The following is a 12739-nucleotide window of genomic DNA, read 5'->3' on the forward strand; positions in this document are numbered from 1 at the left end:
AATCACTCCCTTGGTCCACGTACTGATCAGGTACCAGACTTGCTTGGCAAAACTGCAGTGTAAGCATAGATGGATTGCTGTCTCAAATTCTTAATCACACATGACACACTCATTGTTAAATGGCTACTTTCTTGCTTGTATCTTATCTGCTGTCAAGATCTTGCTCCGCATTAGTAACCATGCAAAGAATTTGTGCTTTCCCTCTGCATGAGCATGCCAAATATCTTTGCTGTCAAATGAATTATAGGTTACTTTCAGTTGTGCTAGAGATGCACTTTTGGACGTGTACGAGCCATGCCTAGTCCATTTCCATTCAATCTTGTATTCTTGATCGGTAAGTTGAACATCCTGAACTAAGTCCCAAAGTGTAACAAATTCAGCCATCTCCTCACATGTGCTCATTCTCCATAGTCCTGTGGTCCGATTGTGATCAGTGATGTCTTCTTGCACCGACTTGTTCTTCCTCCAGGCTAGCTTGTAGAGTTGTGGTGCAATGTCTCTTGGGGCTGTTCCTTGCACCGAAGAACATTGCCAGAACCTTGCCTTGCTACCATTCCCAACTGTCAGAGTCGTGCTTGCCCTGAAAAGCTGCTTATCTATTTCATCAGAGGTAGGCGTAGTACCCACCCAAGGTCTATTTGGTTCTGTCCATTCAAACCACAACCATCTCAGGCGTAATGCTCTACTAAACGTCTGTAAACCAAGAGTACCAAGCCCCCCAGCTCTTTTGGTAGTGATATTTTTTTTCCATTTAACCAAGCAGTGTCCACCACTTGCCTCCTCTGAACCCTTCCATAGGAAGTTTTTTCGTATTTTGTCAATCCTCTTTGTAGCCCATTTCTTTAGAGGGAAAACTGTAAGGAATATGGCCATAGCAGTCAGCACTAATCTCACAAGTGTCAACCTTCCAGCTCTTTCCATGAGCTTCCCTTTCCATCCAGGGAGTTTTCCTGCAATTCTGTCAATTAGTAGCTGTATATGCACTCTCTTAAGCTGTCTTAAGCTCAGTGGTAGGCCGAGGTATTTACAAGGGAAACTCTTGATTTCACATGGCAAACTTTGTAAGACCTCTTGGAGATTTATGCCCTCACATCTTATTGGATATGCATCACTTTTACTGATGTTAACATTCAGACCAGAAGCTCTGCCAAATGCATCCAGGATTTCTTCAATGGCTTGTATCTCCTCTCTCACTGGATTGATGAAAATTGTAGCATCATCAGCATATAGACTGATCCTGTGTTTTGCTGCTCGGTTTTGTATTGGTGATAGCCTAGACTCATTTTCAGCGAGTTGCAATAGCCTTTGTAATGGTTCTAGTGCTATAATGAATAACATTGGAGATAGGGTCACCCTGCCCGAGCCCTGTTCTGTTTTCGATTTTCCTTGTTTTCAATCCATTTACCATTATAGATAATGTGGCTATGGAAAGCAGTGTGGACATCCATCCTCTCCATCTAGCTCCAAACCCCATGATTTGCAGTACCTCCATCAGATAATCCCATCTAACTGTGTCAAAGGCTTTAGCTATGTCTAGTTTGAGGAATAGTGTTGGCCTCTTCGCTCTGTGTAGTTCCTTGATCAGATTCTCTGTGTACATAAAGTTATCATGTATGTTGCGCCTTTTTATGAAAGCACTTTGATTTCTGGATACTAGCTCATTGAGAAATTTTGACAGCCTTTGAGCTAACATCTTGGAAATGATCTTTACCACACTACTAGTTAAGCTTATTGGCCTGAAATCTCCTGTTTTCTTAGCTTCAGCTGTCTTTGGGCTTAGGACAATATGGGCCGAGTTGAGAAGATTGAAATGTTGTCCATGTTGGTTATAAAAGTACTGCACCGCAAGCTTTAAGTCCTCTTTGATGATTTCCCAACAGCACTTCAAAAACTTTCCAATGTAACCATCTGGACTTGGCGCCTTTTCAGAGTTCTTATCCATTATTGTTGCTTTGATCTCTTCTTCAGTTAATTCTTCCTCCAAGCAGTCCAGATTGTGCCTCTGCAAATTCAGGGCCTCCCAATTTAAGGTTTCTTGCCTAGTCCTCTCATTTCCCAACACCTCCTGGAAATATGTCATTATTGCTTCTTCCTTATCTTTTTGTAGATGGAGTACACCACTACTTGTTTCTAAGCTATGTATGAAGTTCTTTCTTCTCCTCCCATTTACCCCCAGATAAAAAATTTAGAGTTGGCATCCCCAGCTTTAATGTATGTCATTCTAGACTGTTTTCCAGCTCTCATCTTCTCAATAGCTGACATTGCCAGATATCTATTCTTGAGGTCTCTTTTTAGTAGCAGTTCTGCTTGACTCAAAGCCCTATCTTCCTGAACCACACCCAGGATCCCAATTAGTTGCATGGCTGCTAGTAGCAGCAGCTTGTTAATGCCAATCATCACTTTTGCCCAACCTCTCAACCTCTTTGATGTTCTTTGCAATTTTGCATGCAGCCTCAGGAAAGGGTTATGCAACCCTATTTGTTTATTCCTTGTCTCAGCTACTTCTTCTCTAAATCCCCTGATCTGTGTCCAAAAAGATTCAAATATGAACCCCTTGTACTGCCGTAGAGGCATGTCTCCAGTTAGCAAGATGGGGCTGTGGTCAGACACCATGGAGGACAGGGCCTGAAGCATGCAATTTGGCAGCATAATATCCCAATCAGTGGTGCAGAATGCTCTGTCAATGCGAGTGTGGGTGACATTATTGGTCCAGGTGTACTTTCTTCCCTTAAGGTTGAGTTCCTTGACCTCCAACTCAGCAATAGTGCTTCTAAATGCCCCCATTATCCTTGTGTTGAGGTTAGTTGAGCTTTTATCTTATGCTTGCAAAATCATGTTAAAGTCCCCAATTAGCAGTCATTTTTCAGAAACACTTGTCTTGATTTGCTTGATCTCATTGAGAAACTCTATCTTTGCATTGTCTTCTTGGGGCCCATATACCACTGTAATCCACCATTCAACTGGAGTGGTAGTAGCTTCTAGGCACGATGTTACAGTATTGTCCCCAAAGAATGACTGCTTTATTTTGTAGTAGTCACCGTGCACCGCTATCAATACTCCTCCCCTTGTTTCCTGGGTTGGCAGGTAGGCATAGTTCTTAGAGAAATGACTTCCTACATATTCAGTTACCACCAGATCATCAATCACGCCCAGCTTTGTTTCTTGCAAGCACACCATTGTACTTCTCATGTCAACTACTAGATCCTTCACAACCTTTCTTCTTGGCTTAGCTTTGAGACCCCTCACATTCCAATTTAGCAGTATACATCTCTGTTCATTCATGGAAAACAGTCGGTTCTCTGTTTGTTCTAGCATCAATCCACATCGAATATGGCAGCATCTGCCATCATTATCACCAATTACCCAAATTTCATTATGTTGGCCAATAGTACTCATCATGTAGCTGTTACCCCTCACATACTTCATCACACTTAGCAGAACACCATTGCACATGTTGTCCCCCCCCACACACATGCGCGCACGCACACCCCCACACACTCACACGCACGCACACATCTGGAGAAGTAGGAACATCAGGCATCGGCCTCCAGCGCCCAGAGGATCCACTCCTGACTGATCAGTTATGCCGAAGGTGTCCCTGAACTCAAGCACAATGTCCTACTACAACGACTATACGAACTTGCTTGTGAATTTCTCCTTATCCACCGCATCTACTTTCTTCACCTCTTCCAAGGTGCCACACTTCTTCATCAGCAACTTTGTGGCCTATTCAGTCATTGATAGGTCTGTCTTTGGGTGGTTTGCAATTCTGTTGCTCTTCCTTAAAGATTTTGTAGGCCCCTTCATGTTTTCCTCAATGTTCTCTTTTCCTCTCCCTTTGCGAACTGCTTTTGATTGCACAGGTGTCAACATGATCGCCATCAACAGTGGTTTTGTCAATGACTTTGGCGGTCCCTCTGCCTGGGTTTTACCTTGATCTATCACCGATTCGACAACAGCCTCCAGCTCAACAGTGTTGTGAGTGGGCTGTCCCTGTGGGCTGTCTCTTGCCGCCTCCTTCACGGGCTGGGTTCTTTCCATTGTTGGTCCTTCAGAGTGGCCCACCAGCTCCTTATATATGTCATTGTAAGTTGGGACCACTGCACCTGCATTGTCTGCTAGCCAACCCCATGACCGTTCTAGCCCTCTTCCTGCCAATTTTGAAAAGTGGCCACAATCTGATCCGTATGCATTGTGTTTGCATTGGTGACCAGGACCTGCTGGCTAGCATCTTTGCTTTGCTTGGGCTCTGTCACCATAAGCTCATTTGCTTGTATGTTGCTGCCATTGACCCCAACATGGCTGCTTGTCCCAAGTTGCTATGCCATGCTGGCCTCATCTAGCATTGGGTCCACCTGCTGCAGCTTCCCATACAGACTTTCACCAGTGAGGAAACTTTCTTCTGCCCTCATGAAAGGAGCACTGAACTCTTCCCCCATCTGTACGTTCCTCCTCCCGGGTTTTGTCACCGCCTTATTCCTGGCGATGAGGTGGTCAACCATCACCGGCACAACACCATCTTCCTCCTCTCCAGCATATCATCGGCCCTGGTACCACGTCTTGCCTACATTGCTTCCATTGCCCTGATGAAGGCCCCTTCGTCTCACTTGATCAAGGTCATGCCAACTGGGTGACGGCAGTTGAGTATGGCCACGGCCACCGAATCCGCCTCCTCGCGACGATGATGGGTCCCGTATGCTCCCTAAGCACTCATGAACCGCGACACGCCATCCTGTAGCACCCCCGTCTGGAACACTATAGTGCCAAACGAATCTATGTCTAGTCGGCCATTCCCGCTCAAGCTCATCATCAAGCAGCCCACTTATGTTACTCTCATAGCTTTGATAGGAGGGACTGCTCGGCAACGGCAAGTAATCTAGCACACGATCAAGGCGGATAATGACTTTATAGTTGAGCATTTCAACTGCACCAGTTCTCTGTGTTAGCATTTCATTGCCAAACCTCATGTAGAACTCCTCAGGGAAGGTTAGCAGTTTCTCAATCTTGAGAGAATCGGTTTTGGCAATCCCAGTTGGATTGGCTATCCATAACCACAAGCAGAAGCAATCCTTCTCCTTCTCCGTCTCCCTCACATTATCTATCTCATCTACGAACGAAGGAGCACAGAACAACTAGGCTACTGTTTCGATCTGCTGAGCATGATCAGGTACCCCCTCGATGCAGACTCTAACTCGATACAGGACCTTGGAGGCTGAAGCACTGACCTGATGAGTCCACAACATGAGGCAGAGGGCAGTACGCCCGGCCACAAGCCCACCGTAGTCTAGGACTCGGTTCCTCAGCTGCGATGTGGCAAATTTGAGTAGCAACGTTGACGTCGTCATCCGTTTCACATGCAGCTCGTACTCTGGGATGCGAAGTTGTTGTAGAGCATCCCGATGTACATCCTCCGCGGAGAGCATGGCACGACCGTCCGCCTGAACGCCAACAAGCGCAGTCAGGCTCAGGTTCTGCTCCTTATCCCGCACCGTGCTCGTGCACGCAGCACAGACAATGATGTGCTTCGGACAATTTTTTGGTGCCCCAGGGATGAACTCAGGGAAGCCAAACTCCATGGTTCTCTGCACCCGAGGAGCGCAGGAACTAGCCATAGCAATGGCCGCCGCCGCAGCAACAGTCGCAGAGGTTGCCGCAGTACCAGCAGTGACCGAGGCAGTTGTAGCAGTCGGAAGGACAGCCGGGGCAGTGGCAGCTGATCGGGGAGGTGTGGAGCGGCAGTGGCGAGCTTTGTGGCCGGAGCGTGAGCACATGATGCACCTTGGTGGATGCGATGGTCTGTGGCGAGGCAGTTGAAGCATCAGCCAATGGCTTTGGTTCTGAGGAGCTCAAGCTACCCACCAGCGGAGGCACCAGTAGCATCTGAAGTGATTGGCTCCACCTTCCCTCCTAGGCGTTCATGAATGCTGCGAACCCTAGACCCTAGCCTGGACCATACCGGCGCTCTGCCTTGACATACATTGCGTCGCGGAATCTCGTGGTGCCATACCTGCTTTTCTTGATGTGATGAGTCCTTTGGGAATCTTGGTTTGAAGGTTCTTGGTCGCAAGAGGGCGATACTCGATGGGCCGCCGGCTTCACTACCACCGAGTGAATGCGTCGCTGCGTGTCAGCACTCACCTTTCCTCGGCTCTTGTCCCTGGAATCCTGCCTTTGCCTTTCCTTTGTTGTTGGTGCTATCGCCGTCTTCAGAGCTTGGGCATCAATGCCGAACATGGGTTCTCATCGGAATATGAACAGTAGTGGAGGTCTAGGCTATCAACATCCAGATGTGACGGGGTTGGAGATTCTTGGTGTTCGGCAAGCAGACGCTTTGGGGATGGGGTTTAGTGACGCCGGGGAGGCGGGCTAGTGGCTGGACGTTGGAGGGGCGCAGTGGCTGGACGCCGCCGGCGGGATGCCGTGCAGCAGGGAGGGGTGCTCGCGGTGGTTTGCCACCGCCGGCGGGGAGGGGGGCTCCGCGAGAGCCATTCGCTCAGAGTTCCCCGTGCACCCACTCCTGATAAACTGCAGCATTAGACTACTCCGTTTGTACAAAACAGCATGAGCGGCTGGCTGGTGTGGCCGTTTGACTATGGGCATACAGTCTTCCAGATTTTCAGACTGCAGTGCAGCTGGAACCACGGAACGGACACAGCTGGAGAGAAAAATAAAAAACGAGAGAAACATTAGCCAGGCTGCAGTGAGGTTATATTGTTCCCATCAGGCTCTGCAGTCTAGTCGTCTAGAAAAGTAATTGATCAAAGTTTATCTGCTGGACATGACACTGAGGGTCCGGACATTTCTATAGCCTGGTACTGCAGATGAAAGCCATGGCAACATGCCCCTACAGATTGCAACAGTATCGGCGACAAGATGGCTAGGAAAAAAGATGTCCCGTAAGACATGCAGATCATCGTACAACACTACAAGACTACGTTCCATGATGGCTGCTATGTGATTGCTGAAACGAAAGCCAGGAGTCATCTCAGGAGTGCATGCTAATTGCAGGTAGACTGTTGAAGCATCCCTTTTTTTCGAAAGTAGATGTCCAATCCACACCATTTCCTTGCTCCTAGCTTCAGACACGACTTAGTTTAATCTTGCGCACAATGGCGATGGGCCAACTACTGTATAGCCAAGGTACTCAAGAACCCTAGCTTGTTCGTAATGAGTGGTTTCAGGGATCAGCAACAACAGGGCCATACTTTGTGTGTTCCTGAAGCATGCTTGTTAGCACAAGTGTCTTTCCTTTTGCGAATTGGACTTTCTTGCATTTGAGTAACTTCTGAAGAGGAAAGAGCACAATGTGTACGTAATTGTGTATCATCATTGTTAACTGGATTTTTTTAGCTTGCCTTCTAATCCATTACAGCTTTGAGAGACACATCAAGGGGGTATTATGTATGTATTCACCTAAACCCTCTTGAGAAAAAAAAAGAAAAGAAGAAATTATACATATATCACATTTTTTTAGAAAAAAGAATAGTGAAAAATTGTACAATATGATGGAGAAGTGGGGTCAGAGGTTGATCGATTCCCCTGGTGAGAAACCCAAAATTTCCCTTCTTTGCAGCTTGAGGACAACCAGCACCTCGATAGTGTAGCTATGCATGTACAATGTACACCACTCTGGGGCCGTCCTCTAGCTCGTCCATTTACCTCTTCTATGATCACCCTTTCTATCTTCTCTTGTTCTCCAGAGATGGTTGCTAAGAAGAGGAAGAAGGGGCGGTCGAATCGACGTGCCATACCATGACCTCTGAACAATCGGAAGGAATGCCCTTCACCTTGCTAAAATCTTCCAAAACCACTTGCTGGACGAACTTCATCGAGTCCTTAAAATACAACAAAAAACCAAAGTATGTCAGGGCAAGTAACCTTCGATTTTTCAAGCAAGAAATCATGAATCTTTTGGCATCACACAGGGGCAATGAACAGAGAAAGAAACCCTAACAACCTTGCATGATTGACCATCATAACAAACGGGATGCTTTAGTGGTTAGGTTCACGAAAGATCAGCAGTCAATTGTACACCTAAAAGAGGCTCAGGTTTTTTCTAAGAAGGGCCAATGCACCTTAAAGAAAGCTCTGTTTTTTTTAAACAAGGGCCAGTGTACTACTGCTACAAATAGCCAAGCCACATCCACCAACTGGATTGCCTTGCAATAGACTTCATCATGTCTGCTCTGCACCAATCCTCCTCAACCATGGACCCCCTCCTCCCTCCACTAAATCAGCCCAAGGCACCGGAATATGATAAAGAAAATGAGCACGATTTGGCATTTGCAAATGCCATCCCCAGATCCTCTCGGATTCGATCCGTTTTGTCGATTTGCAGCACCTCGGGCTACCGACACCCACGCCATTTGCTAGAACAAACCAGCAACCAATCTCCCTTGATCAAATGAGAACACCGATCTTTGCGCAGAAACGGGGTTGCTGTGCTGGTGACCTGTGACCGGTGGTGACAGGGATGGATGTATTTGACCCAGGAAAAGTTAGGACAGATGGGCCACGAGACATGGCTTTTCTCTCCTCCGTCCCCTCCCCCACCCCCGAGAACTACCTGTGCCACATGCACGAGGGCCCATGGGCGACGCGCTAGCTGACAGCCGGGACGCCGTTTTCATGGCCGGAACGCCTCTTTCAATCTGGCCAAAACACCGGGCGCTTCCGCAACGCGAGCGCGTGCCGACACCGCCGCGGCCGTGCGAAAGGCGAGGTGAGCGCCTGCTACTTCTGGCCGGGCTTCTTTGACACACACGGGACACGGCTACGCCGCGGATAGATACACGCATGTGGTAGTACGTGTGTAGATGAGTGAAGGCTGAAGGGTGATCGAGGCGAGAGACTGACCTGGGACTTGTCGGGCTCGGAGGTCGGGTAGCGGCCCCAGCGCTCGGGGTCCCAGAGCACGGAGCTGTTGAAGGCGAAGCCGTGGGCGTCCACCTCGGGGGGCCTCGCCGTCGTCGCGGAGGCCGCCGTGCCGTTGCTGAAGTCCAGGGAGAACCAGCCGGTGACCGCGGACGAGCTGCACGCGGGGCCCCGGACCACGACCTTCCTCGCGTCCCGCGCCATCGTCGCCACCGGCCACGCGCCGAACGCGCTGCAATCCAAAAGGAACCGAGCGTCGTCGTCAGGTCTCTCGCGTTAGGGGGGGGAAAACACATCGTGATTAGTTGCGGTGAGCTAAAATGCTGATGCGGTGATGTGGAAGCAAGACTTCAAAGAGTGTCCATTTCACGTTGCCGTTCAGAAGATGCAGTCAAATGCGTCAATCCTGAGCTGCCAATCACTGGGAATTAATGCCCTAGAAAATACCACGCTGATCGAGCACTTAATTGGCAGGTGTAACTAGACTCCGTACTTTCTACCAAGGACAATGGTTACGATCAAAGGGGAAATTAAAATCATGTGGTAGAGGTGTTGATATCAGACAGCAGAGTAGGTGAAATCGCAGCAAGGGTTGGACACACGTTCGTTGGATTGCAAAAAAAAGTGGGTAGCATGATAGCTAAGCACCAACAAGTACAGGCAGAGCTTTGAAGCAAAGCAAGCCTGAAAGAAGAGTGAGTTTACATTCTCGAAAAAGAAAGAAGAGTGAATTTTGCTACACGAAAGAAGAGCCGAAGCTACACGAAACAATATTCGTCCTCACTGAACAAAAACAGCGCTGCTACTGAACATTAGTCGCTGTACGCACAGGCAGCAAGACAACCTGCAGGCAGAGCCATTTCTGCAAGTTGCAGCTGGCGGCACATCGGCTTCCAAAAAAGAAACGTGTCAGAAAATCTGGAAATTGACACGAGCACGAGCAAGAAAGATTTTTCTGATAGGGCGGCGAGAGGAGCGCTCATGCAGCGGCCGTGCATCCAACGGCATGGCGCCCCGCGGTCGCCACCACCAATTTCTTTCCGGGCGCCCTACCCTATCAGACAGATCCGGAGGAGGCTCCGGCGGCCGCTCGGCGCCGGTCCTGAAAAAAGGACAGCACGGCCCGTCGCCCCCCCTCCCCGTTAGTTGAGGGGTGGCAATCATCATGACATCTCGCCGACACGTTTGGGCCTCTCCTACGCTACCGCAGGCATCACCATACCGGAATGTACCGTGACACTTGCAGTGAAACAAACGAAAAAGGACGCGAGGAAACAAAGCCAAGAGCTGTCAGGCTGGCTGCCTCAGTGCCTGGGGCTCTCGTCAGCCTGTCGCCCGAGATCTGAATTGGGAAGTACAGCGCAGGCGCCGGAAAAAGGAGATGAAGTGGAGAGAGATAAAAAGGACCCTTGAATGGCGGATGCCGGGATGGGGAGGGCGACCTCCTCACATGGCCCGGATTCTCGCCGCCGATTAAACTAGCAGAGGTCACCAGGGGTGGTGGCGCGTGAGCTGTTGCTCTCGGGACAGCCTGACAAAGTCGCTCGCAGCTAGCCGAGAGCGATGACTAGTGTGCTTTGGGCGCTAGCGCGCATGGCGACGGCGTGCGCCTGGCTTCGCTTATCTTGCTCGCATCAAGAAAGATCGGCGCTTCGATTTGCTTTAATTGTTTTAGCTTTGCTTAGTTTAAGTTAAAAAATGGGAGTCTTTTTTACTTTGCAACGACGCGGCGCGATGTTGGTATGGTATGGGACGTACGGTACCTGATCTGCCGGAGCTGGTCGAAGAAGCGGAGGTCGAAGGTGTCGCCGAGGCCGGCGAAGACGACTACGCCGGCGAGGCGGTGGTGCTCGATGTGCCCGAGCGCCACGTTCCGCTGGTGGTGCCGCTCCTTGCCCGCGGCGGCGTCGGCGGCCGTGAAGTTGTCCTTGTAGGTCAGGTGGCGGTACATGAGCCCCGTGGTGCGCAGCAGCCGCGCGGTGGCCGGCACGTCCGTGGCGGCCTCCACCACCACCCACAGCAGCGGCGGCGGCGCCAGCCGCAGCGTGTGCGCCATCCGCGTCAGCGCCGCGGCGCGCTCGCCGGACGCCGCGGGCGTCGACTCCGTCGTCGTGACGACCACCAGCAGCGGCCGCGGGGACGCCGCCGCGTCGCCCAGCAGGCCCGCGTCGCCCAGCAGGCCCGCGCCGCCGACGGCCGCGCCGTGCGCCAGCAGGCTCCGGTTCACGGCCCCGCCCAGCGCCCGGACCACGTGGCTGCTGCCCATCCCGCCCGCCGAGACCGCCGCGGACGTCCAGTCGGACACCGACGACGGCGCGAAGCCGGTGAAGAAGCCCATGACGAAGCAGAGGCAAGAATGCAGCAGCGCCTTCTTCCACAACTGCGACCCCTGCTTCTTGCCCCTCCCGCCGGCGCCGCCGTGATCCGTGGACGACCCCATCGATCGGTCAAAGAAACCAGACCAGCACGACAACACCCGCCTTGAATTCCCGAGAGCCGCAGGCCTCGTGTCGCTTCCCTCCGCGTCGCGTCGTGCCGCGGCAGCTGGCTATCTCTACACTAAGCGTGGCCTAACTAGTATTGCTAGCTTATTAGCTAGACCGCAGCAGCAAAGCGGCGGTGGTGGGGAGGCAAAGGAAATTTGGCAGCGGTGGTGGTTTAAAAAGGGCGGGAGGTGGCGAGCGAGCAGGGCTGCAGGGGTTGGGGCTTGGGAGGTAGGACCGTAGGAGAAGCGGCGCGAGGAGATGAGAGTTGAGAGGAGACGACAGCGGATGGCAGCAGGCTATAAGCGGAGCGAGCGGGCGAGGAGGGAGACGGCGCCGTGTTTGGTGTCACGCTTCTTTTCTCCCTTTCTCCCCGACGCCGCAATTATTAGGTGGCGTGCGGGCTAGTGACGCACTAATGCTAAACACTTCCCCAACCAGGCAGGCGTAGCATGTCTTGACTCTTGCGTGTGTATGGTTATGGTATGTATGAGTGGCACCGAGAGCAGGCGTATGTGTTCGAAGCGTGGCTCGCCGCGTGGTGTTTCTGCCTCGGAAGTGCTAGTAGAGTAGTAGTGGGGGTGTGCTATACATGTCCCATTCCTGATCCGGACTCTGGCTCACCCTGTCTGAGAGAACGTTGAGGATATACAACTAGTTGAATGCTCGTACTTGGCTACTGATTTTATACAACTGTAAGGCATTGAGTTGCCTGCGTCATGCCCGTCACTGCCAGCCCTCCCTGAACTATCCACTTCTACACTTGGTCAGGCTTCGTCGTAGCACGTATCAGGGCGCTTAGCTCTGCATAAGTAGTATAAAACAGGTCATAGCCTCACTCGGCATCAACACACATGAAGGGTTGGCCTAATAACAACGCAAATTGTTTGCAGCCTCAAGTCATGCGTGGTCATAAATGAGGAAATCATGCATAGGGGCTGTGGCAGGATATGTAAGAGTGTCCTTTTTTAGGGTAGTCGATTTTTTTAGATTAAAAAAAATATCCGATCTTGAACATTCTCATGCGATTGTCTACAACCACAGGAAACAAAATACAGATCTTAGACCACCATCTGCCACCAAGCCTTACACAAAGTTTCATCCGAACGAATAAAAGATAACAGGCACTAGGCCATAATCCTATTCCTGGAACTTCACCCAAACTTGTTGAAGATTTCCATGACGGCGGTCTCCAAATTGCGACAACTTTCCTTCAAGGCGACCTTCTCTTCCTCTTTAGACAATAACGACCAACCCCTTGTCCAGTACGTCCCCCTGAAGATTACATGCATAGGAGAGTTAGGGTTGGATCATTTGAACACCACACCATTCCTACTTAACCAAATAGCCCAATAAAGAGCCGATGCACCAATTAGAATATG

At 50.5% G+C, this 12739-nt stretch overlaps 1 protein-coding gene across 1 annotated transcript; it reads right to left on the reverse strand.

Annotated features, from left to right (window-relative positions):
* Window positions 1–7307: 7307 nt before the first annotated feature.
* Window positions 7308–11721, reverse strand: LOC101764594 (probable glucuronosyltransferase Os03g0287800). Its single transcript, XM_004984775.3, has 3 exons — window positions 10638–11721; window positions 8857–9106; window positions 7308–7835 (listed from the first exon to the last, which is right to left on the reverse strand). Exons 1-3 carry the CDS (start codon window positions 11312–11314, stop codon window positions 7710–7712), a joined length of 1053 nt encoding a protein of 350 aa, XP_004984832.1. The 5' UTR covers window positions 11315–11721; the 3' UTR covers window positions 7308–7709.
* Window positions 11722–12739: the final 1018 nt, after the last annotated feature.

Source organism: Setaria italica, chromosome IX, assembly GCF_000263155.2.
Source record: "Setaria italica strain Yugu1 chromosome IX, Setaria_italica_v2.0, whole genome shotgun sequence".
In the NCBI taxonomy this organism is placed as follows: Eukaryota; Viridiplantae; Streptophyta; class Magnoliopsida; order Poales; family Poaceae; genus Setaria; species Setaria italica.

Bases quoted from the DNA above. Each gene is read 5' to 3' on its own strand.
- LOC101764594 (XM_004984775.3), bottom strand. From the start codon at position 11,314: ATGGGGTCGTCCACGGATCACGGCGGCGCCGGCGGGAGGGGCAAGAAG. The intron at 9,107-10,637 runs GTACCGTACGTC...TTTGGATTGCAG, and splicing joins GACCAGCTCCGGCAGATCAG to CGCGTTCGGCGCGTGGCCGG. The intron at 7,836-8,856 runs GTCAGTCTCTCG...TTGTATTTTAAG, and splicing joins CCGAGCCCGACAAGTCCCAG to GACTCGATGAAGTTCGTCCA.